This window comes from Aplidium turbinatum, chromosome 6, assembly GCF_918807975.1.
Source record: "Aplidium turbinatum chromosome 6, kaAplTurb1.1, whole genome shotgun sequence".
Taxonomy (NCBI): Eukaryota; Metazoa; Chordata; class Ascidiacea; order Aplousobranchia; family Polyclinidae; genus Aplidium; species Aplidium turbinatum.
In genome coordinates this window covers 23,996,143-24,022,795 of record NC_137477.1, presented here as the reverse complement: position 1 = coordinate 24,022,795, position 26,653 = coordinate 23,996,143, and the positions used below count along the sequence as shown (strand labels likewise).

The 26,653-nt window shown below is 38.2% G+C and overlaps 1 protein-coding gene and 1 pseudogene across 1 annotated transcript; one reads left to right on the top strand and one right to left on the bottom strand.

The window, feature by feature from the left end:
- Positions 1–903: 903 nt before the first annotated feature.
- On the bottom strand, positions 904–9,893 carry LOC145771929 (phosphorylase b kinase gamma catalytic chain, skeletal muscle/heart isoform-like). Its single transcript, XM_082583697.1, has 10 exons — positions 8,909–9,893; positions 8,575–8,744; positions 8,208–8,262; positions 6,536–6,601; positions 6,097–6,169; positions 5,649–5,739; positions 4,593–4,713; positions 4,050–4,173; positions 3,406–3,540; positions 904–2,869 (listed from the first exon to the last, which is right to left on the bottom strand). Exons 1-10 carry the CDS (start codon positions 9,016–9,018, stop codon positions 2,549–2,551), a joined length of 1,266 nt encoding a protein of 421 aa, XP_082439823.1. The 5' UTR covers positions 9,019–9,893; the 3' UTR covers positions 904–2,548.
- A 3,384-nt stretch (positions 9,894–13,277) lies between these two features.
- Positions 13,278–14,432, top strand: LOC145772533 (zinc finger BED domain-containing protein 5-like; annotated as a pseudogene).
- Positions 14,433–26,653: the final 12,221 nt, after the last annotated feature.

Below are 26,653 nucleotides of genomic sequence, written 5' to 3'. Positions count from 1 at the left end.
TATTATGCCCGACAAGAGTAGCTCAAATGACCAAAACAAATAAAACGCCCTTCATGAATTCACGTATTCAATTGTGCAAGATGGTCTTACTGTATCAAAGCGATCAGACATGATATCTACTCAAGCAACAAATTACTGTTAGTGGGGTTCACGTCACAAGCGACCAAGATACGGCAGTGAGCGATGAAGCGCAAATCGCTGTATGCGGAATGGTCTTCAAAGGTAATATGATGCGGTACTGCTGTGGCGTACTATATATGTTATGCTGTGACTCGCATAGTTTTTATTCAGGATTGGAGATGATGTTATGACGCCATATTAACATTCAATCTAAATTCTTCAGTAGCCGCGGTCACGTGTATAATGTGTGTGCGGAGTGTCTGACTGTAGGCTATGCAAGTGAGACCTGGCCTATCCCTGAAGAGCTAAATCGGCCATGTCGTAACGACAATGCCATGGTATGGATCTCTTAAAAGGGTCTTTCCCATACCAAGTAACAATGGAAGAGCTGAGATCCAAGCTTAGCATCCATCAGTTTTAAGATATCATGAGGTGGAGAAGAAAACGCATGGAAGAAGTCGCGTAACCGAAGAAAATCCAGTCCTTTGACGTCCATAGGAACAACCTAGAGGACGTCCTAAGAAGCGTTGGCTTCACAACATTTGGGAAGATCTGCGACTGGAAGATTTTGTATCGGTTGCCCCTCAAGACTGGGTGGTATGGAGAAATGCCATCAGACAAGATAGACATTGATTGGTTGCCGTCCAACCCTCGCAATACAGGGAAGAATTAAGGATTTAAGCATGCTGAAAGGAATACCTCTGGTTTGAAACCGATTTGTTGTTAATGTGGTCAGAGTCTACCTAGTCTGAAATAATAACTACAGTAATCATCACGCAGAAATGTAAAAATGACATTTTTATCACTTGGTAGAAACAAACATAGAAACGAGACAATGGCAAAAGACCAAGGCAAATTACATTCACAAAATTAATCACAAAAGAAGAACAGCAAAATAATAAATTATTGTAGAAAGTATAAGCATCTGCCCAGCTAGGGAAATTCTTCTTTTTTATTTGACCCAACGTCTACAAACGTTGAATTGGGCCAATACAGATAAAGTAAAACATTTAAAAGTAGATTGAGCAATTATATTAGCCCATGGGGCACGTCTAAACGTCGGTCAGACACCATTTGTTCTAAAACACTGCAGGCAAACTTACTGATTCAGCATTTTTGAGCTTGGATCAATGTCGCAGGCAATAAGATTTTATGAGAACATTTAAATTGTGTGCTTTGGCGACGCTGTAAAAAACTAATATTATCTAGAAAACGTCAAGAAATACAGTTTGACGAGTGCAGTTATTGTGCAATTTTTCTAAATAAAACAAAGTTTTTTTACTTGCTTTCGCTGAGACGTGACTACTTCGCTATGAAGTTTATTTATTTTAAGCCAGCGAAATAGCTTAGGTGTCGAAATCAAGCAGAGACAGAAACACAGTTTACTCGAAAACTTTAACCCCAATAAGTAGGGCCAGGACCTGGCAAATATACCTGGTATAGATTACTATTTTTTTCACCAGCGGTTCTGTTCAAACGACAAAAGCGTTATCTACAGGAGATTTTTTGCCAATTTTGGTACGGCTGTCTTTCATTTTGTCTAGCTTTTCTATTGACTAACAGTCGATTTTTGGCCACACTGTAGGATGTAGACTATCAGCAAAATACGCCTTTCGTGACTTTAATGACAAGGTTACTGCGACAAACAGATATGAGATAGTAAACTATATGAAAAAGCCATGATAACCAAATATGTTGAATTTTAACAGATCAAGCTAAAGGGGTGATTAACACCCAAGCGCTAGACCCACTGGATTGGAAGAAAATGAGAAATTTTATCATCTGAGTTTGGCATAAAAACAGATTCAGCGCAAGCTATAGTATCAAACAGTAGAAAACTATCAAACATCGACAAAATGAAATTTTGAAGTGGTATAAATTGATTAAAGTCAAAAACAGACAAAAAAATTGGAGGTAGAAATAACTTCAACTGTAGTTTTTTGGGTAAAACCTGTTTTTTGAGTTGTAACTGACAGTCACATGAAAAATAAAAACAAATGTAATTTAAAACAGTAAACAAAGTTGCAAGTTAGTTGTACAAATAAATATCGGCAGTATCGTATTAGGCTGCTTGGCACACAAATGTTAGCGCAATGTCCGACAGTGAAGTTTTATTCTTGCAGTAAAAAGAGGGCACGAAACCCTTGCACACGACAAAGTTAAAGTAAAAAATACACAAGTAAGAAAATGTATCTACATCTGAAAGTCACACACAGTGGAAATAAAAGCTACCAACTATTCAACTAAGCAGGATGATTGTGGCAATACAAATAGCAAGAAAAAGCACTTTAACTTCTCGCAATGCAACAAACAGGAACTTTTACAACGGATTTTACAAAGATATCAACACATGAAAAGGTCGATCCTAACAAGGCTTGTTTAAATTTTATTACTGTAACGATCATTTTAAAATGTAGACCGTGAATCCCTACAAAACAATTTGTGGTAAGTTGGTCGTTGCCTTCTTTGATTCTATAGACTCAGAACTGCTGGATGGCGTAGCAGTTTCTTCCAGTTCCATCAACCTCCTTTGGTTGGCGCGAGAGCTGTTCTGAAAGAGTGTAGCCCGATTTTGATCAGCAGCTTTCTTAACCCAGTGACCGTACACTCGAAACGCGGAAGCATCAATGATTTTTCGTAAGCATTTGACTGCATAAGGGTCATGCAAGGCCGTTGCGAGTGACATGTGCTTATGCTGACGTATCAATGAAGATATACGAAGTGAAGCAATGACTGCAAAAACGGCGACCTGAAAGCAAATGTTTAACAGTTGAAAGAATAAAACACACAACGAGGCTTTTAACAATTAAAAACTAATTTTAAATTTCAAAAAAATGTAACTTGGAACATACTAATTAGTAATTACTAAACCGAACAGTAGTATGCCGCAACATAAATCAATCATTTCAATCCGGTTTAGCGTTTTTTCATCAAAATTACTTTCAACAAACCTAATGAAAAACTACATAGTTTGAAAAGACGAGTTACAACATTACATATTATGAGCGTCTAGTTTCCATTGCTTGTGAGTGATATCATTTAATCTAATATATTTGTTTCCAAATATTTGCGCCATGGAACATCATTTATGGGTGCAACAAAAAAGACGTTTCTCCAAACTTGCACTATTAGACGTCATAAACCTAAGCATGCCAATTGCCAAGTCGGCGTTTTGGACGCTACTCCAAACGCTTTTACTAGAAATAGCGCGTGAACCAGGCGCGTCACAAAGTGAGCGCGTGCCTGGCAGATGCCCCTTCAAGTCATGGACCTCGATGAACTTACTCGAAATGTTCTACGAGAGCTGAAAGGTTGAACAGTATATCGAAATGTTTCTTCGACCTTTTCAAAGAAAGGATGGGTAAGTGCTTCTTCAGCTGTTATTCGATAGTTTGGATTTATTATCAACATTCTTGAAATCTGAAAACAACAATTTTTTTTCTGATGAAAAAGCAAGTGTTGCCGGAAAAACGATCAATTCGGTTTCATTACAGATTCAATGCTATCCAACATAATAACAATATTTTGAATCATGTGTTTATGACATCAACAAATTGTCTGTTCAATAGCATAAAAGTTATCACTCATAGCTGCACAATGCACGAAGACTTGCACTAACAGTTTTCAACCTGTCGACACTCTACTACAGTAACAATCTTAAAAGTTCATATATCAGTAGCAACTCAATCGGTGTGTATACGATACGGTTGACATTATTTTTTATTGCTAAAATGTTATATCTTCAAAACAAGTCAGAAATAGGCTACATAACTTTTAAGAAATTTGAAAAGGACTGTTTCATAACAAATATACTATCACTGTCTTGAACCATAGCAATTTGTGGAAAATTTTGGGCGCGCTTATTTCTAAAACAACTTCATGCGAAATAAAATTCTGTCCTGACAGTGAACACCTTGACCTTAACTTACTAAATCTTTCGCTGAACTGGAAATATCATCCCAGTCTGGACTGGGAAAAGAAAACTGGCCTTCCATAATTCTTCGCAGCATAATATTTTGTCTTCTGTGCCAAAACGGCGCCGCCCCTGCTAGTCTGAAACAAAACGTCGACTTGGTTTGTTTATAACAGGACCAATTAAACACCTTTCTCTTTTAAAACTGGAAGGAAAAAAATAAAAGCAATAACTTAACCACAAAGTGAGCTAAATATACTAAATGTTGATTCAGCGCTATCTGATACTACAATAAAGAACAAATTTGCGGTTTGTGCTTGCCAGAAAAGTGATTAACTGCCACTACGCGCATAATAGTCTGAACTTCACGTCACTTGTACACGAAACCGCACGTACAAAAGACGAGGGAAAAGACCAGCCATTTCTCAAGCGTGCGCTGCGTCACGTACCAGAAAGCCTGTACTATCTCAAACAGCAAATCAGTCGCTTTTTACATCGATTCAACGTCCGCAGACAAAAAGTGACTGATTTTCTGTCTGGGATAGTATTCGCTACTTACAGAGTGTACATGATGACCCCACAAGCCCAAACGTCTATCTCCTTGCCATACCCAGGTTGACCCTCAAAAGCGGCACACTTCAACAATTCTGGGGCCATATATCCAGGGGTACCGAACAAGTCTAAAAGTTTGAAGACAAAAGTATAAAGTCTTTGAACTTGACTGTAAGTGCCATAGCAAAACTGCTAGCTAGAAACTTGAACACGAATCAAATTGTTTTTAACTTAAAAGCGCGCTGTGGATTTTTTGTCTACGTCAGTGGTTCCCAAAGAGTGGTACGCAGAAATCTTCCAGATGGCCAGTCAGCAACTCACTTAAGTCGACAAGAGTTAACATAAACTAATCGAATTTTTCGATTTCGCAATGTGCACTATTGTGTAATACTTATAATTACTTTCGGGGTTTCAAGCGTTTATGACGCAACATCTTGGTTGTTTAACACAAACGCCAAACCTTCGTAGTGATTCCTCGCATTGACCTACTGTTGGAGAAAAACAAATATATCGACCACTAAGATGATTTGATTAGTTTTTGTCATTTTTAATTTCTTGATTGTCTTTGGGCCGTGCTGATATTCATTAATATTTGTTAAACGTTCTAGCTTTTTAATGTTTATTTTTGAGATTTTTCTGGAAGAAAGTGGTACGCAAACATTGTACGCAACTTTGGAAGGGTACGAAAACAGAATAGGCTAAGTTCGGGAATCACTGGTCTACTGCGTGAGTAAATTCTTTCTGATCAACTTCAGTGTTTGTTCGTGAAACAACTGAAAAAAACATGAGTAAATTTTATGTTGAAAAGTAGTGAAAAGGAAACACAATATGTACAGACAGAATTAATTACTTTACCTTGCGGTTGACGCGTCGCATAGTAAATAAACAAGTACACGTACTTTGAACTAGAGCTTAAAATAGCATTTGCACAACACTATCAACAATAAACAAAACACTGTGTTTTGTACCTACAATTGCACTTAGTACTGATCAACTTTTCGCAGTAGAATAATTATCACACTTCAGAGAATTAGTGTTACCGAACTCTGCACGCATTGATCACCTGTGAAGCGTTGGCCTTCGTGAAACTTAATAGCAAAACCAAAATCGGAAAGATGCAGCTTTAACTTCTCGTCTAATAGAATGTTTTCAGGCTAAAAAGAACCGTGAATGGCGTCAAGAACAAGCGCTAAAAGTAGATCATATGTTCTTCTGCCGGTATGACGTGAATCAGCCAGATGACCTCGTAGTGTCGCATAAAAATTAAAAGAAAAAAAAAACAATCTTGTTATATTTTGCCTTTTTTCCATTGATTCGTCTACAGGCACTACATCAATCCCAGAAAGGACTGATTTGCTGGCTGGGTAGTTGTTAAAATAATAGAGGCACATTTAAAGTAATTTCTTCTTGGAGGAATATAACGAATAGTTCACTGAAATGTTAAAGGTTTGTCTGCACCATCATAAACAAGTATACCGGTATATATATAATTGAAAAACGCTAAAACTTACTTTCAAATCCCGATGTATTATGTTTTGTGAATGAAGATATGACACTGCTTCCAACAATGCCCCCATGGTGCATCTACAATTCAAAATTTAATGCAAGACGACCATTGCAAAGCAAAATATAAATTAAGCCAAATGATCATATTTAAACTCTGAAAAAAGAAGACAGTGACAGCCTGACACAAGCCTGTTTAATGCGCATGTGTGCAGTAAAGTTTTATCTTTGATATATATAAATGAAATTGTCTTTTATCATAAATCGACATAAGGCACAATGATTCCAAATGTGTCAAAATCATGGCCGAAACAACAAGTTGCTGAAACTCCAAAATAACCACAAGCAACAAATTACTCAGACTAAATAAAGATGTTGCATTGTAAAACACAGAAACACTGCTTTCTGATCAATTGGAAGCAAGCATGACACTACACACCCAATCACCTTGTTTGACGTTCTCCAAATTTTGCTACTTCAGTAAGATAATCAAATAATTCTCCTTTTCGCAATCTGTAGGATGGAAATAAAATCACAGCTTAAAACCAGAACTAAAGATTTCTTATAAAATTACACGACAAATCCTGCAGAATATATTTTTTCTAATCTAATTGATATGCATGATAATGCATTTCAGAATGACTCTATCGACGACGAAAAACTTGATTAGCAGAGCAAAGATTAACATTACAATCATTCATCAAACAGCAATTGACTGGATTATAGAATGATTAACCATAACTCAAGATGTCCGCCCCGATAGCTCAATTGGTTAGCGCGTCACTTCTGGAACAAAGAAGCTTCAAGATCAAGCGCGCTGGTTCGACTCTCAGGGTGTGCGCTTAGGCAGTGCACGTTGGGGACTGCTCTCCATTCAGCGGCATTTCATAGATATGGAATAATTCCCCGGCAACAAGACTTCAACAATCGGAAACTTCACTCTGTCAATCTCGGTGACCGAGCCTGTGTCAGTGATTCAAAGCCTCTACAAGTATGCAAAACTGCCAGAATTAAGCTCTGCAAGAAGCTTTCCTTCAAGAAGTCCGAGGATAAAGATTCAATCAATATAAACAAACATAGCTAAGCAACACCACAACACTAAACATTATGACACACAAAAATAAATTAAAATAGCAAACATTTTAGACTGTTTATATATATAGTCCTTTTCAAGCCTTTAAAAGAAAAACAATTTTACATACGGTACTGTGTAAGAAATATTAGAAGAACCTGGAACATGCAAGTTAACAGCAAAAATATGCCAATTGTGTTCAACTAATACACCCTTATTGTTCAGTCTTTCCAGATTGTTCGTAATTGTTTGTCCGAGTTCGACTCCAAGATGCACATTGCACAAGACACATAATTATTAACTCTTCCAATCCAGGGCTTTACAATCCATTCCAGTTTACTCTTCCAATCCAGGGCTTTACAATCCATTCCAGTTTACTCTTCCAATCCAGGGCAATTGTTTGTCGGTGGAGCCTTCTATCCCTAAACCGTCTTTGATTAAATTATCATGTGTTATTGAAAATTTTGCTTCATGTATTGTGCTTTGTTTTGTGCATCTGTCCATCTTGCAAAATCTGTTTGGACACATCCTATCTGAACTCAATTTTTCCTCCATCAAATACTTGACCCATTGTGTTGTGCAATCATTTCAGATGTGAGCACTGAGCAGGATAGCAGTTTCTCAATGAATAGATTAGACCAGTTGGTGTTATACTGTATGTTTCTCTAATATTTCTTATACATGTAAAATTGTTTTTGTTTTAAAGGCTTAAAAAGGAATATATATATGAATAGTCGAAAACATTTACTATTTTAATTTATTTTTGTGTATTATAGTGTTGTGGTGTGTGTTGTGGTGTTGCTAAGCTATGTTTGTTTATGGTTAAAAAAAGCAACTTTTCTACCCAAATTGTAAATTACAATATTGTAAATAAATCATCTAAATCAGGCAGTTGTTGTAACGCAATAAGATTAAACCACGATATTAATGTAGCCAAAAATTAAAAAACTGATCAGACTGAACGTTAAAGGTAAAGAAAAACTGTGCTTTGTTAAATGTTTATGACAACTAAATATGCTAATAACCATAACGTATCTCTCTACTCACAGTTCAAATATTAAAAATATAAAGGTCCTTGTTTCGAAAACATCAACAAGCTCAACTGAAAGAAAAAAATAAACTCTAAAGTTTTGACTTGTTTTTATCAAAGTTGGTATCCTCATGCAATCATTTAAAAAAAAATGCTTTTCTTAGCTGCATTTTACAGTTTCTCATACATAGCTAGGCACTGAAACTCAACCTACACAAAAGTTTTAAAAGAATGATAGTTAACAAGTATACCAGTTTTCAAACCAACAGTTTTGCAGTGATCACATTTAACTATCTTTGTATGAAAAGGTCTACCTAGTTATTATAAAATGACTAGCCTATAAACAATATTTTGGCTATTAGGCATTCCAACAAAGTAACTTACTAATATTCGCATGTCCAGAAACTTCTTTCAAAATATTAATTTCATTATGAGTAACACTGCGAAGTTTTTCACTGAATTGATTGTCATCATTTGTGAGGTCAAATATCTTGACAGCATATTCTACTTGAGTTTTTTTATTAATGCATCTTCGAACACAGCTGCTCAACCCTCTGCAAAAAAATGAAAATTACCTTTAAAAGCATGGTATCACCTCTCCACTTTTTATCTACAGGCATGGTATACAAACTTTCACACAAAATTTTCATACGAACAAGATTTTTTTTAGTTTAAATTAACACTTTGCAAACTATATATAGCCAATTAAATTTCTCACCTTCCTAATATTTCCTTTGGATCATATTTGCTATAAAACTCTCGAGCAGAGTGAATATCAGGCATCTCTTCTCTGGATTTCGACTTTGAAAGAATGCCATGTTGTTGCATTATATACCGGTATAAAAGATTTGAGTGTTGTGATTAAACATATATTTACCACTTGTGTCAATAAACTTGACAATTTGCAGCAATCTAGCCTATTTGCACCAAGCCTACTGTTAAACTCGCATAACTTCTTGTACCGATAATTAACAATGATAAAGTCATGTTAAGTAAAAGCTAGAAAAGAAATAGGTATCATAATCATATATAGACATTGAACAATCTCTAATAACATTCACACCAACCAAACATCCTTGCAATCAATCCTGAACAATGAAAATTAAAACAGTTGCAAAAGCCCATTGAGCTTACTGAATCATTTAAAAAGTATTTTTCATTGTGAAAATCAATTTCAGAAAATTTGTAACGTTAAGTGGATTATCCTGGGGTCAAGTCAGTGGCGTATTCTCCATGCTCCACTGCATGCCTTACAATTCTGATGAAATCAGAAATCTTTCAGAAACAACGAATTTATGCGTAGAAATTGAAAATGTTAATAGCAGAACCATCTCGCTCTCTTAATTTTAATATTCGAAACAACTGTTCGTTTTTTAAATTTGGAAACTTTGCTGACCCTGGCAACTCTGCATGCTGAGACGAGCTCAGCATGCGTTGGTAAGACAATTTTCCCATTCGTCGCTCTTTTACAACAGCGCGGCGCAAATGGAACCAAGGCATGCAGATTTGAAATTGCATGCAAAACAAAACAAAGAGACAAAGTTGCCAGATTGGCCTTTTTAAGGCCAAATTTCAGAAATTTGGGGTTTTTAAAAAGTGCTTGGCTGGAGCCTATTTTTGTTTGGACGCTTGGTCTTTTTTAGTTTTTCGATTGGCATTTGTTTGGCCTTTTTTCTTTTGGTCCTCATAGTTAAAGTCCTTGCGGTTTTGTACTGTTGATAGTATGATATAGCCTACTTGAGACCTAAGCACAGTAGTTTAAAAGATCATAAAGAAAACGGGTCGGGTGTATGATGAAGGCCATACACGTACCGCTGCATAGCGCTTCAAGTCCGCTTTCCTGAAATGCAGGATAAAGATATGAAATTAAGATATTGATTCATGGTGCGTTCCAAACCTCATTTTTTGCAAAACAGCTCAAACAATTATCAGCTAAGTAACGCTCAGATTGCAAGAAAAGCTATAAAACCTAAAGCAAATTTGCAAAATTTTCCTGGGGGGGCATGCCCCCAGACCCCCCTACACTGGCTATGACCCTCCTTCCATTGCATGCCTACGAAAATCAACCAGGATACGCCACTGGGTCAAGTGTTTGTATTAGTTGTAACATCAGAATATTCACATATGAATAGTAGGGACAGTACAGATTATAATTTGAATCAATAGCACTACCACAGGGGTTTGGGAATAGTTAGGAATCTCAAAAAAACTTTTTATTGGTTTTTGTATATTTAGGTATTTGTTGTATTCTTACTTCTGCCTCGTTATTAAGTCAGGAGATACTTCGGTAAGATATAGGTTTTTTGTATATTGAACGAAACGCTTATAAGTCAGACAACACAATAACAACGCACTGTACTTCACGAACTACTCTTCAATCACTGCATAAAGATACAACCACGTCTTAGCACGAGAGTTTACGCCTCATTGAATACTTAAGCATCCATGCAACTTTCCGCAGACCATGCAGCAAGGTAATAGGCACGAAGGGCGTAACCGTCGGGCGAAGCCCGAAGGCGTGTTGCCGAAGGCAACACTTCCAGCGGGGGGTCTGGGGGGCCTTCCCCAGAAATTTTTGAAAAACACTTCCAATTTGGTGCGCTCTGAGAGCATTTCCAAAACAAATCAAAAATAAAAATCTATCAAATTGTGCTTCGCCTATGTCGTGATCATACATCCATTTAATGTTTAGAAGTCATGAACAATCTTAATTTTAACGTTGCAAGACCAAAATCCTGTGTTAGACATGGAATAATAGTTGTCTAAATGTTTAATTCGTCATGAATGTTCATTCTCAGATATTCAGTTAAGGCTGTTAAGCCTACACTACAAAAACTAACACTTAGGCCTAAACATTACAATCGCAAGCAATTTGTACAAAAAGCTGGATAAGTTTGCCTCCTGCGCATAGAAGCTTAACAAACTAAATATTGCATCCGCACCTGAACGTTCATGGGCGAAGTAACGTTATATCAACGCTGTAAAAAGGGCAAAGGCATGACTATGAAAGCTAGTACAGTAGGCTAAAGTAGCCTACATGGCGAGGAGACATCAAAAAACAGCAACAAGCTTATTGGCATTATGATGCTGTGCGTGTACCGTGACGAGATACCATTCTGACGAGTTAGTCTAGTCGCTCTAGCGAATGTACGCATTGACGTCACTGGGAAAGCACAACTAACCTACCATAACCATAACACATCTGATTGGCTAAGCAGCTGGTGACGTTTTGCAAAACGGGTGAGGATTGGTTAAAACGAAGGCGTTTTTTGACATTTTTGAATCTGGGAAAGCAAGTTTGATAGTTGCTTACCTAGAACCTCAGTGATTGTTTCTGACAGAAGCATTTGCGTCAATTGGCATTTATAGGCAAGACATGCGGTTTGGTGAGGACTTAGACTACTCACAAGCGTTACGAGTAATTCTAGTCACGAATACAGTAATTTTCAAGTTAAAATAGACGTGATAAAAATAATAAGTTAAACCTAGAATTCAGTCATTATATTTTGCATAGTTTTTGCTAAGGTAAGCACTGCTTTCCTTGCTTTCCCTCACCGATCGTCACTGGATCCGTAGCGATACACAACACCTCCCTTCTACTCTGAAAACCCGTGAAAGAGTTAAGATTCAAACATTCTTTTTGGCTTAGGCTACGTCTTCTTGAAGACTTTCTTGGTGGTTGTTGGACCGGATTGGATGTTTCCACATCTGCTTCATCTGCTGGATGGTCAAAACGCCGTTGTAGCTGTTCGATGTGCCTTTTCCACATCGGACCGTGGGGTAATACCCGCACGTTTACACTGCGGCTACCGAACACTTTCGTTACCACAGCTGAAACCCACTTAGGGTCGTGTGTCTGTCGGGGTCCGCAATACAGCGCATAACAGGGGGTTCCCACTTCGAACTTAGGTCTTTCCAAGCCCTGAAGTGCTTCCGCATTTCCTTGCCTGTTCACTTGCTTACTTTGTGCGAAGTGGGCTGGTGACGGTAGCATGACGTCGATCTTGGCGTGAATGCGACGCCCCGATAGCAGTTCACCTGGTGATAAGCCACTTGATAGCGGTGTTCTTCTGTATAGCATTAAAAACTCTAGAAGTGCTTGCTTGGGTGGAAAGATCGACTTCTTTAGTGCTTGCTTGAACGACTGGACAAGCCGTTCTGCAGCCCCGTTCGTTGCTGGGTGATAAGGTGCCCCTGTCAAGTGCACTATACCCCTTTCTTTGCACCACTGCTGGAATTCCTCAGATTTAAAACTTGTGGCGTTGTCCGATACTATTGTATGTGGATAGCCAAAATGCGAGAATTCTTCTTCCAGCAGCTCAGTTGTAGCTTGCGTTCCCACTGATATAGTTGGGTGAATGCAAGGGTACTAGGGACGGTACATTACGGGACGCGCAACTCCGTTGTTCCTTCAACATTAGAAGGGTCAATTGCCAGTTTGACATTTTTTTTACGCTTTACTGCTGGCTTGCTTTTAACTAAAAACTTTAAATTACTTTGAAACCAACTTCACTCTTCTTATATAACCTCTAAAAAGTAAAATATTTTGTAAATTACAAAAAAAACGTAACCCTTCTAGTGTTGCGGATAAGCCAAAAGCGGATGAAGTTTCGCATCCCTATGATCTACAATCCCTAAAGCAGGGGTTCCCAACCGGTGGTACGCGTACCACTAGTGGTACGCGGGAGCTTTTCAAGTGGTACGCGAGCAGCTCTCTGTTGCATGCGATATCTAGTAGTATTGTCAAATAAAGTAGGCCTATTGCAACAATTATTTAATTTTGAGTTTCTAAAATATGCGAACAACACTTTTATTTCTTTCCGTACTAAATTCTCTGCACTCAGTAAGCTACTTTTGTCGATCTTGCTCCCTGCTGTCATTGTTATTAATACAATGCTGCTGTGCGAACTTAATGGTGTCTGTGACGAAACTATTATGTGTGCAATGTGAATGGTGTCTGTGACGAAACTATTACGTGTGCAATGTGGTCTGTGCAATTGCAGAATTGCGTTCATTCTGATGTTGGTTTTCCGACGTGTAGTGGCTGAATCCTGAACAGCATTACATTTTTGTCTAAATATTTGAAAATGTCGAAGCGAAAGTATAGCGCAGATTATATTAAGTATGGCTTCATTGCTATTCAACATCGTTGAGATAGCTTACCTCAGTGCGTGATCTGTATGAAAACCCTTTCAAATGCAGCTTTGAAACCAAGTTTGCTTAAGCGGCATCTTGAGTCCAATCATGCAGATAAGATGAATCGAGCTAAGAGTTATTTTGAGCGATTTGGGGAGAACGTGAAGCGACAGCGCATGGATCACACAGGCCAGTTTTACCGAAATAATGCCGGAATTGTGAAGGCATCCTATGAAGTATCTCTTCTGGTGGCCCAAAACAAAAAAGCTCATATCATTGCGGAGTCACTTATTTTGCCAGCAGCAAAGATATTAGTCAGAAATTTGATTGGAGAAGATTCAGTGGCAAAGTTGGATAGTGTATCGCTTTCTAACAATACTGTGAAACGACGCATCGAGGAAATGTCAGTTGATATCACTGACCAAGTGATTGCAGGAGTAAGAGATTCGAAGTTTGGATTTGCCTTACAACTTGATGAATCCACAGATGTCACAAACTGCTGTCAACTGCTTGTCTACGTCTGCTTTACACAGAACGATGCTGTAAAAACGGAATTATTGTTGAATCATGAGGTGTCCACTACATCAAAAGGAGAAAATATTTTCAACTCTTTAGATAATTTTTTCAAGGAAAATGAACTGGATTGGGGAAATCTTGTCGGATTTACGACAGATGGGGCTCCCTCTATGCTCGATAGAAAGTCTGGATTTCAAGCCCATGTCAAAGCTGTGTCACCTCGCGTCATAAGTGTTCACTGTTTCATACACAGGTTTGCTCTTTGCACAAAGGTTCTTCCTGCAAAGTTGTTAATGTGCTTGAACAGGGTAGTCAAAATCGTAAATTTTGTTAAAATATCAGCTTTAAATACTCGATTGTTTAAGGTTCTTTGTGAAGATCTCGGCTCAGACCACACTTGTCTCCTCTATCACACAGAAGTGCGCTGGCTCTCTCGAGGAAATACAACTAAGCGTCTTTTTGAAATGAGGAATGAATTACTTTTATTTTTCCAACAGAAAGACCATGAATTTCAAAACGATCTGGAGGACGAGGAATTCATTGCAAGATTGGGTTATTTGTCAGATATATTTGAAGCTTTCAATCATTAAATCTGTCATTTCAAGGGCAAAACTGCACTGTCGTAGACTTTGTTTCAAAACTGGGAGCTTTTATCCGAAAGTTGGAATTATGGAGGAAAAATGTGGAAAACAAGCGCTATAGTATGTTTAAATTTCTGTCAGCCCTTGAAATGGAAATCAGTGATGACTTTTCCAGAGAAATTACCCAGCACCTCTCGCTGCTAACTGCTGAATTGCAGCATTACTGTACTTTCCAGATACCACAAGCTTCCCATACATCACAGATCCTTTCTCAGTGGACCCAACCGACCTACCTGTCGGTACAGGGGAACAAGAGGAACTGATAGACATGCAGGAGGATCAGACAGCAAAAAAACAACGCAAAGAATGTTCTGCAATAAACTTCTGGCATAGTATGGCTTCTTCATAACCAACGCTAGCTTCCCACGCTGTTCCACAACTACTGATTTTTCCTTCTACTTGGGAATGCGAGCAGGGATTTTCTATTCTTATGAACATCAAATCAAAAAATCGAAACCGACTAAGTGCCCCTGAATATGACTTCAGATGTGCTATTAGCAAAGTTATGCCACGCATCGATCAACTGGTGAAAGATAAACAAAAACAAAATCTCATTAAATTTAGTTGTATTGTGTTTGTGTTTAGTTGTGTCTTTTTCTTTGTTATTCTGATGCGTTCTGTGCTGTGTGGTGTAATGGACTCTGTGATGTTTTGTTGGTAATTTTGCTACTTTTGCTGACTTTACATCCAGATTCATCATCTTGCAAATAATTTAACATTGGATCAAATTAGTTGTTTTGAAAATAGTGGTACGTGTTGACAATTCGTGGTGGCTAAGTGGTACGAGAACATAAAAAGGTTGGGAACCCCTGCCCTAAAGGGTACTTAGAGTACGCATCTACAATAACTAGCCAATTACGTCCCATAAAATTAATTGCATGGTCAATATGAATTCTACTCCACGGCTTCTCTGGCAACATCCACGGGTGGTTGATTGCTTTTACCGGTTTGTTTTGATGTTCGGAGCATGCAGTGCACTGACGACAGTTTTCTGCAATGTCTTGGTCGATTCTGGGCCAATAAACTGCTGACCGTGCCAGTTGTTTCATTCTTTGTATCCCGAAGTGCCCAAGATGAAGTAGTTCCAGGACTTGTTTGTGAATACTTCGTGGAATGACTAGTCGGGCTCCATATAGTAAGCAACCATTCTCTACAGCCAATGATGGAGCGATTCTTCTGAAGTCTTCTGTCGAGTATGCGTCACAATTTGGTGCTTCAGACGTTTTTGATTCAGGCCATCCTTCTCTGGTGTATCTCATTACCGTTGAGATGACTGGATCCTTGAGAGACTCTTTTGGGATCATTCCAGGCTCTGTTGGATTCAGTTGAGCGTTGATCATTTTGATGGTACTCACTACAAGAATGTTCTCTTCCTCTTCCTTTCCGTCGAAGATGGCGTCTTCTCCCACAGGTAACATGCTGAGTGCGTCAGCGTTGCCGTGCTCTTGCGTTTTCCTATACTCAATTGAGTAGTCGTATTGACTCAATATGAGTGATCATCTTGCCAAACGGTTGGCTGCTAAAGCTGGTGTGGCTTTGTTTGGCCCGAATAATGCCAGTAGTGGTTTGTGGTCTGTGATTAGAATAAACTTTCTTCCGTAAAGATATTGGTGAAACTTTTGTAATCCAAAAATTATAGCTAGCGCTTCTTTCTGTATCTGGCTATAACGCCTTTGCGTATCTGTCAATGTTTTTGACACATTGGCGATTGGTCGTTCTTGGCCATCTTGGAAACGATGGAAGAGTACCGCTCCAATTCCGACACTTGACGCATCGCATGATATGCCGACAGGCAGAGAAGGATCGAAATGAGCCAATACAGAATCTGCGCAGAGCACCTTCTTTAGAGTTTGAAAAGCGTCTTCCTGCTCTGCTTCCCATTTCCACTTTACTCTTTTTCGTGTGAGCTTATGAAGTGGTTCTGTCGTGGAAGATAAGTTTGGCAAGAACTTGCTGTAAAATTGCACGGAACCAAGAAAAGACCTCAGGCTGGACACGTCGTTTGGTGGTGGCATCTTTAAAACTGCGTCCACTTTATGTCCCTTTGCAATGCCTGTCTTGGATAGCCGGTAACCCAAGTACTCAACGCTTGGTTGAGCAAAGGCGCATTTTTCCAGACGACATCTTAAACCCTTTTCTTGCAAGCGATGCATAAGAGCTCTCAAGTTTTGCAGATGCTCCTCGGCGTTGTGTCCACTCACCAAAATTTCGTCTAGGTAAACGGCTACTCCTTTCAAATCAGAGGTGAGTTGACCCATGATTTCTTGGAAATAGCCAGGAGCTGAGCTGATGCCAAAAGGTAATCTCATCTGGAGTAAGACTCCTTGATGGGTGCTCAGAGCAAGCTTCTTTTGGCTTTCTGGACTCAGTGGTATTTGATTGTAGGCATCAGCCAAGTCGATCTTTGTGAACCCATAACCACCTCCCAGCTTGTGCATGAGCTCTTCCGGCAGAGGAAGAGGTTGTCTATGTGTTTCCAGCTGAGAGTTGGCGGTAACGGAATAATCTCCACAAACTCGGAGGGATGCTGTGCTTTGCCCTGGAAGTTTTGTCTTGCGTACAGGCACCACAGGAGTACCGTAATCATTAAACTGGGTTGGCTTCCAAACCCCTTTCGCAATGCCAGCGTCATACGCTTGGGCTAAATCAGACTGTATGGCAAATGGTACCGGTCTGGGCTTGCAAAACACGGGCTTGACATTTGGTTTAAATTTGACATCAAGCTCAAAATCTTTCAAACACCCCAATTCCGGTTTAAAAAGGTCAGAAAACTCATCGCATAATTGCTTACAAGCATTTTGGAGAGATGTGTCTGCGGAAAGGTTATCAAAAACATGATTTACACCATTCAAATTACATACTTTAGTATCAACAGGAGATATCAAAGCATCTACAGAAATTTGTAATTTAGAAATTGCATCTCTACCAAGTAAGTTCAAACCATTTACATTTGTCACAATCAGTGATGGGCATTATCGGCGATAATTCATCGGCGATAATTATCGGCGATAAATTTTTATCGCTTATCGTTATCGCTCAATTATTTTTTCAGTTATCGTTTATCGTTATCGCCAAAGGCAATATTTGATTATCGCCGATAATTAATTAAACGCCGATAAATTTTATTTCGGATCAACACGCAAGTGGAAAGATCATGAAAAGTAATATTTTTACTAGCCACCTAGTTAATGAAACTAAAATTAAAACCATTTCTTCTTCAGTGCCTGAAGTGTGTGTGCACAGGTCGTTATCAGGGGAGGGGGCACGCCCCCCTGCAGCGACGGCGCTGACAACACAATAATTTTTAGAGTTGCAAATTGCAATGCAATGAAATGCATGCAACAAGTCTCTTGTTGTTTTGCTGCAATGGGCAATCGCAAGTGAATTTTACAATTAAAATGTAAGCGCACAGGCGTCACAAGTTCCTTTGAAGCGAAGCGAAAGAAATTGGCAAGTGGTTTGTGAGTGTCGCAATACGAGGCCGCTTTTACATCGGAAACATGGTCTTTCGCGCCACCTCACGATCAACTATTTTATTCTTGTGTTTCTTTTTTCGTTGGAAGTGTTAGTTTTTAGTAATTGTGGTAAAAAAATAAAATCTCTCTCGTCAAAACTTGAAACTTACTGTTTTAAGCGCATTAAATCTTTAGATGAGTAGATTAACTAAAATTGCAAGAACTTACCTTGAGACGTGCGGTTACGTCACAAACTCAGATTAAAAGACAAAATTCACACACAATAACAACACAAGATCGGTTATAGACTGTAAGATCGATTTTTTTCTAGCTTGGCGATATAACTTTAATCCAAAAATAATAACCGAATGCATAAGTGCCATTTAACTTGAAAAGTTAACGCATTTGTGCCGAAACTGAAAGTACTTAAAAAAATTTTCGGAAAATTTAAATATTGCATAATTATGACCTAAAAAACATTTCACAATTATTTTTTTCCTAATTGTGTTTGTACTTTTTGAGAAAAAAGCCGTCCTATATAAAAGACGCTAGGCAAATCCGTTATCAAATTTCACAAGTTTCTTGTGCGTAATGCAAGCGTTATTACATTTTACTTATCGCTTAAAGTGATAAATGGGAAATGTCTTGTTCATGTTTTGTCATGTCATTATTGTCATCGAGCATTTTATTGAAATGAAAGTTCAAAAAATATGAAGATGAAAATTAGCAAAGTAACACAACATCACTGAAACAAGTCATTGCGGAATATGATATTGCTTGAAGCATTTGACATACAGACCGACATCACATTTTTTACATCTTGTACCTAGTAGTTTTTGCATGACAATAGGCGCATCGAGTTGCGTGGTAAAATTATGCTAAATACAGTATAACCTTTCTCATTTACCTATGCGACCTAGCCTACCTCAATCAAATATTTTTATTCCCACTAATACAGTGCCTACATTGTAATTCTTATCTCAACAACTCAGCGTTCTGCCATTGCTTTAATGCTGGTGTTCACAAAGAAAACAAAAAAAAAAATTATCTGAAATTATCAGTAAATTACGATAATTATGTTATTGTTCTTAAACAAACACGACTAATTTGACAAGCTTGATGGATTTCACAGTATGCACATTTTTACTACCAATAACACTTCAGATTACTGATAAATTTTCAAGCATTTTGCGTTTTTGGGAATTTTTTCAATTATTGCTGACTTTGCTGTAAACACTAAACAGCCCTTTAAGCAGAAAGCAAAATACAAAGTTTAGAATTTTTTTATGGTATTTTCATTTAATTTAATTATTTTGCTTACTGCACGTAAGCGGCAGTGTAACTCAATTGATAAAAGCATCCAACTGGTATCTGACGGTATAATTATAAGCACGGCGGTTACCTCAGTGGTTTGATTCTGGATCAAGAGGTTGAAGATTTGATACCCACTGCCGCTATTGCGATTCTATTCATACATAACTTACAAAAAGTTTTGTCCCTTTACAGTATATTATGTTCGATTTTTCGTCATGTTGATGAAAACAGTTCGTGCTGCATGGGATGGGGCAGCGCTAATCAAGAAAAAAAAAAAAATTATCGTTATCGGACATTATCGGCGATAATTTATCGTTTATCGTTATCGCTTAACTTTTTTTTGATTTATCGTTTATCGTTATCGCTTTAGGCATTTTTCGTTTATCGATTATCGTTATCGCTTAACTGAAAAATGAGTTATCGCGCCCAACACTGGTCACAATAAACGATAAATTATTGCAGGTCGCGTTAGAGCCTTTTGTCGTAACGGAATTCGGGCGAAAAATGCCCATAATTGGCAATTGGTGTCCGGAAGTGGACTCGAATTTCGAACTGCAATGTTGCAATGATGGCTTGCCCAGCTGCAGCCAACGACGTTTACACATAAAATTCTCCCCAGCTCCAGTATCAACTTCAAAACTAAACATCATATTATCAATAGAAACACATTGTTGGAGCTGAGGCACATTATTAGTGGTTTTTACTTTTTGCAATTTAGTTTTACAAATCACCTTAACATGCGCAGTTCGCTTCTTCTTGAAACATGCCGGTTCGATATGTCCCTTCTTGTTGCAGTAGTTGCAAGTAGAATCTTTGAAACGGCAATCTTTTCCAGTGTGGCCCTTCTTCCCGCAGCGTCCACACTGTAAGTTTCTTTTCGGATCTGATCACTCTTTATGGTTAAAGGAATTAGTTTGTCCTCTGTGCCATTGTCTCTTTTCCTCGACCACGTTAACTTGGCCAGGTATAAACGTCTTTGATCCGTAAACTGTCTCTTTTGCTACCTTAGCAGCATCTTCTGTCTCCAAGGCAATTTGTATGGCCTTGGCAAAGCTTAATGCTTCGGCGTCTACTTTGAACAAGGCTTTTAACACCGCTTCATTGCTGACGGAGCAAATAAAGCGTGTGCACATGGCCTCATCTTGAGCATTAGGGTGGCTCGTTTTTGAACTTTTTTTTAAAATTCTCTCGGGGTAGTGGGGAAATGGTGCCAATGAGTGAGAAAACAATCATGACAAAATTTGAGATTTGTAAAAAATTGTCTTCAGCCTCCTCATGGGGCCCAAAAATCGAAAAATGGGGTCAAAACGCAATTTTTTTTTTAAATATTTTTAGTTTGGGTAGATACAATATTGTTTAGATATATCTAATTAACCTAAGAAAAAAAATTGGAGTCATTTGAACTATTCCTTCAGCTTCCTCACAGCTTCTGAAAATTTCCTTTTTGATGAAAATTTCGCATTTTTGTGGGTGGGTACATGATACATAATTGCGTTAGACATTTTGCCAGCTATAAAACGTCATTGTATTTCTCTTTATAGGCCTGCCCTGAGCTGTTGCGTCATTTTTTAATGAAATTGGGTTAATTTGGTAGGAAAAAGTGACGTCTTTTATTTGAATTTACGTCACTGACGAAGTTTGTAGTTATGTAACCACAAACAGAAATGCGAAATTTTCAGCAAAATGAAAATTTTTAGAAGCTGTGAGGAAGCTGAAGGAATCATTCAAATGACTTCAATTTTTTTTTATAGGTTATTTAGATATATCTAAACAATATTGTATCTACCCAAACTAAAAATATTTAAAAAAAAAATTGCGTTTTTGACCCCATTTTTCGATTTTTGGGCCCCATGAGGAGGCTGAAGACAATTTTTTACAAATCTCAAATTTTGTCATGATTGTTTTCTCACTCATTGGCACCATTTCCCTACTACCCCGAGAGAATTTAAAAAAAAAGTTCAAAAACGAGCCACCCTATTGAGCATCCTTTATGGAAGAAAAATCGCTTGATGCGTCCTGTCTGATTCGAGCTGCCAGCGTGTTGATAGACTCGCCTGGCTTGCGGTGCATGTCGCTCCAGAACTTAAATCTTTCCCGTATCGTAAAACGTTTCGGGTCGTATTGGTCGTTCATGAACTTTGTTATCTGTTCTAAAACAAGTTTGTTTATCTCCACAGGAGGGCTCTGTTGTGCTGCAAGATTCTGCAACATCTTGTATGTGACTGCACTTTGATTTGTCAAGAAAACTTGCGCAGCCTTTCCTTCGGGGACAGAGTGTGCTCCCAAAAATGTTTTGAATCTGGCGTGATAGTCAGACCATAACTCACTCGATGGGTCGAATGCGCTGAAGTTAGGAACAACAGAACTACTCTCTGTTTTAGTAGTAGTTGTCCCTTGGTCTCCAAGCTTTTCTAAAGCTTTCGTGAGCATTTGCATTTGTTGCATCTGCTGCTGCTGTTGTTCCTGCTGCTGCTGTAGTGCATGTTGTTGAGCTTCGTTTTGTCGCTCAATTTGCAGTTGTTGCTGCTGTAGCTGTTCTTTCATCAGTTGAATGAGTTCTTTGTTTGACATTTTTATTCACTTTAAAAACCGATTTCAACTTGCGTTAACTTCTTACCAACTCACTGCTTAAAACGAATATACAATCCTCGTCGCCAAATCTTCTGTTGTATTCTTACTTCTGCCTCGTTATTAAGTCAGGAGATACTTCGGTAAGATATAGGTTTTTTGTATATTGAACGAAACGCTTATAAGTCAGACCACACAATAACAACGCACTGTACTTCACGAACTACTCTTCAATCACTGCATAAAGATACAACCACATCTTAGCACGAGAGTTTACGCCTCATTGAATACTTAAGCATCCATGCAACTTTTCGCAGACCATGTGTCAAAACTAAAAGCAATGACCCGTAGCGATACACAACAGTATTCAATAGTCCAGTGCTCCTTAATCTGCTATATTGTATATTTTAAGTGCACTGCATAGTGCACAGTGATGGGCATTATCAGCGATAATTCATCGGCGATAAATTTTTATTGCTTATTGTTATCGCTTAATTATTTTTTCAGTTATCGTTTATCGTTATCGCCAAAGGCAATATTTGATTATCGCCAATAATTAATCGCCGATAAATTTTATTTCGGATCAACACACAAGTGGAAAGATCATGAACAGTAATATTTTTACTAGCCACCTAGTTACTAAAATTAAAACCAGTTTTTCTTCAGTGCCTGAAGTGTGTGTGCACAGGTCGTTATCAGGGGAGGGGGCATGCCCCCCTGCAGCGACGGCCCTGACAACACAATAATTTTTAGAGTTGCAAATGGCAATGCAATGCAGTGCAGGCGACAAGTCTCTTTTTGTTTTGCTGCGATGGGCAATCGCGAGTGAATTTTACAATTAAAATGTAAGTGCACAGGTGGCACAACCTCCTTTGAAGCGAAGCGAAAGAAATTGGCAAGTGGTTTGTGAAAGTGTCGCAATACGAGGCCGCTTTTACATCGGAAACGTGGTCTTTCGCGCCTCTTCACGATCAACTATTTTATTCTTGTGTTTTCTTTTTTCGTTGAAAGTGTTAGTTTTTAGTAATTGTCGTAAAAAAATAAAATCTCTCTCGTCAAAACATGAAACTTACTGTTTTAAGCGCATTAAATCTTTAGATGAGTAGATTACCTAAAATTGCAAGAACTTGCCTTGAGACGTGCGGTTACGTCACAAACTCAGATTAAAAGACAAAATTCACACACAATAACAACACAAGATCGGTTATAGACTGTAAGATCGATTTTTATCTAGCTTGGCGATATAACTTTAATCCAAAAATAATAACCGCATGCATAAGTGCCATTTAACTTCAAAAGTTAACCCATTTGTGCCGAAAGTGAAAGCACTTTTAAAAAAAATTTTGGAAAATTTAAATATTGCATAATTATGACCTAAAAAACATATCACAATTATTTTTTTCCTAATCGTGTTTGTACTTTTTGAAAAAAAGCTATCCTATATATAAGACGTTAGGCAAATCTGTTATCAAATTTCACAAGTTTTATGCTTACTTATCGCTCAAAGTGATAAATGGGAAATGTCTTGTTCATGTCTTGTCATGTCATTATTGTCATCGAGCATTTTATTGAAATAAAAGTTCAAAAAATATGAAGATTAAAATTAGCAAAGTAACACAACGTCACTGAAACAAGTCATTGCGGAATATGATATTGCTTGAAGCATTTAACATGCAGACCGACATCACATTTTTTGCATCTTGTAGTAGTTTTTGCATGACAATAGGCGCATCGAGTTCCGTGGTAAAATTATGCTAAATACAGTATAACCTTTCTCATTTACTGTAGCCTACCTATGCGACATAGCCTACCTCAATCAAATATTTTTATTCCCACTAATACAGTGCCTACATTGTAATTCTTATCTCAACAACCCAGCCTTCTGCCATTGCTTTCATGATGGTGTTCACAAAGAAAACAAAAAAAAATTATCTGAAATTATCAGTAAATTACGATAATTATGTTTTTGTTCTTAAACAAACACGACTAATTTGACAAGCTTGATGGATTTCACAGTATGCAAATTTTTACTACCAATAACGCTTAAGATTACTGATAAATTTTCAAGCATTTTGCGTTTTTGGGAATTTTGTCAATTATTGCTGCCTTTGCTGTAAACACTAAACAGCCCTTTAAGCAGAAAGCAAAATACAAAGTTTGGAATTTTTTATGGTATTTTCATTTGATTTAATTATTTTGCCTACTGCACGTAAGCGGCAGTGTAACTCAATTGATAAAAGCATCCAACTGGTATCTGAAGGTAAAATTATAAGCACGGCGGTTACTTCAGTGGTTTGATTCTGGATCAAGAGGTTGAAGATTCAATACCCACTGCCGCTGTTGCGATTCTATTTATGCATAACTTACAAAAAGTTTTGTCCCTTTACAGTATATTATGTTCGATTTTTCGTCATGTTGATGAAAACAGTTCGTGCTGCATGGAATGGGGCAGCGCTAATCAAGAAAAAAAAGAAATTATCATTATCGGACATTATCGGCGATTATTTATCATTTATCGTTATCGCTTAACTTTTTTTTGATTTATCGTTTATCATTATCGCTTTAGGCATTTTTCGTTTATCGATTATCGTTATCGCGCCCAACACTGATAGTGCATACCAGATCACAAATGGGATATAGCCCACAGCTGAGAGAGACCGCAGACATCCTGGGCTGGCAGAATGGGTAGTCACTTCAAAAGTTTAACATAACACAGTAACACACTCTTCGAAAATGCGTATACGTGAATCAGCTGATTTCAGTCATGTGACTCAACACGTGATTTATGCTAATAATGTACCATTTCTTTCTAAGCTGTGAGCTATATTCCATTTGTGATCTGGTATGCACTAACTAGTGCACTTGAATATGCAATATACCCGGTTGAGGAGCACTGGACTATAGTAGGCTATACCTAAATATACAAAAACCTGTAGCGGACGTCGTGTGGTCTGAACATCCGCCCATACCTAGCTGTAGTTGCTACAGCAACATCCCGGGTACTATAGCGTGCAGTGGGGATGATCTTGAGGACAATACCTTGCTCCTTTTTGAGAGTATGAGTTTATTGCAAAGAAATCAATGAACTTCCACGTCGGAACAGGCCCGGATTTAGGGGGGGCAGAGGGGGCAGTTGCCCCGGGCCCCCCGACTTTTGAAGGGGCCCCTATGTGGAAAAAATGCGATTTTGTGTTATTTTTTTTCTTTTGGCCTTCAAAGTTTCTTCAAAATGCTGTGCAGTACTGGACTGATGCTACTGTAGACGTAGAGATGGTGTTTCGCGCCGTAGGCGCAAAAATTTTTTTTGCACGGGGGCCCCCCGATCTAAAAGTGCCCCGGGCCCCCCATCAGCTAAATCCGGCCCTGCGTCGGAACGTTGTAGGCTGTAGCCAAATAATGCCTTGAATTCAATGTTGCCACTCCCTTGTCATGGAAAATCATCATCAATCAATCATTTTATTTTTCGTCATTAACGCGTCCGGGACGAAAAAGATACTTAACTACAAAAATCGATATAAACCTACCAGCACGTTAACGAACGGGAAAAGGTGGCAAAACCTTGAAAGGTTTAAAACGTGCCTGAATGAAAAATTATGTAGTACCGTAGGCTATCGGCTATATTAGTAGTTAGCACGCCACAAAACCAAAAAAAAAACAAATAGCAAAAAATAAAACAAAAACAGAGAAGCACACATGTAGTAATGAACGACAGCCTAATGAAATGTGTTGTGGATTGAATTTGCCAGTTCCAATATTTATGTGAATGTTTGTTTGTTGTTTTATTATCTTTATCCTGCATTGCGGGAAAGCGGACTTGAGCGCTATGCATCGGTGGACGCCTTCCGACGTACACCTGACCCACGCTGCAGCCGACGGCAATGTCTGTTTCCGGTTGTCCACTCATAGGTACTTATGACTTAAATTTCATACTACCCATTACTCGAAATCGATCACCGGGTAGAGACATTTGACGTAAAGTTTTTTGCCCAGAGAAACAACAGCAAGCGCGGGTGGGTGGAGTCGAACATGCAGGCTCTCGACTGCGAGCCCAACGCGTTAACCACTCGGCCATTGCTGCCGATAACCGATGAGCAGTCATAATAATAATAATAATAATAGAATGGAGAAAGAAAACCGGACATAAAAGAAACCCATCCTCAGGCAAAAGCCCGTTTCAATGTGGCCCAGGAAAGCAGGTGTTGAGCTCTTTCTATGGTTAGACTGCAAGTACTAGATTTGGCTAAAAAAAAAAACTAGATTCCTAAAAAAAACACTAGTATCATAAATACACGATCATTTACTTGCATAATGTACAAAAATGACAGCAAATTGCGTCAGTGTGTGTTTGTCACGATTTCTTTCTATCTCTTACCAGGAAAAAGACTTGGAAAGATTCAGTGACGTAGTTTAATGGGTTATAACCGAAAAGCAGTCAATTAAATGTCGAATAATTCTACTAGCGAAATGATAATCTGACTTCTTGAAGAACTTTAACGAACGGCTTCTCAAATAACTATAATTTCTGTATCAACTACCAATCCACAACTCATAGCACAACTCTCATAACCAACTCAATAATAATCATCATAATACTCAGAATCTCCGAATAATCAGAATACAAACTACACCACTATTTATAGTTGGTTGTTCAGTCCAGTAACATCGAGAAGGTTACGTAACGTCACATTGTTCTGTCAAGTTGCAATAAATGTCAACAAGCAGAAGCTTATAGAAGTCTAAAGAATGTCACGTTCGCAAGAAGATTCTTACATAATAACGATTTCGCAATCGGACATTTACTGATAAACAACCTAATGACGTCATGACAAACGA

Bases quoted from the DNA above. Each gene is read 5' to 3' on its own strand.
- LOC145771929 (XM_082583697.1), bottom strand. From the start codon at position 9,018: ATGCAACAACATGGCATTCTTTCAAAGTCGAAATCCAGAGAAGAGATG. The intron at 5,740-6,096 runs GTAAGTTTTAGC...GGTTCTTTTTAG, and splicing joins TAATACATCGGGATTTGAAA to CCTGAAAACATTCTATTAGA. The intron at 2,870-3,405 runs GTAAGTTCATCG...ATTTGCTTTCAG, and splicing joins GCTCTCGTAGAACATTTCGA to GTCGCCGTTTTTGCAGTCAT.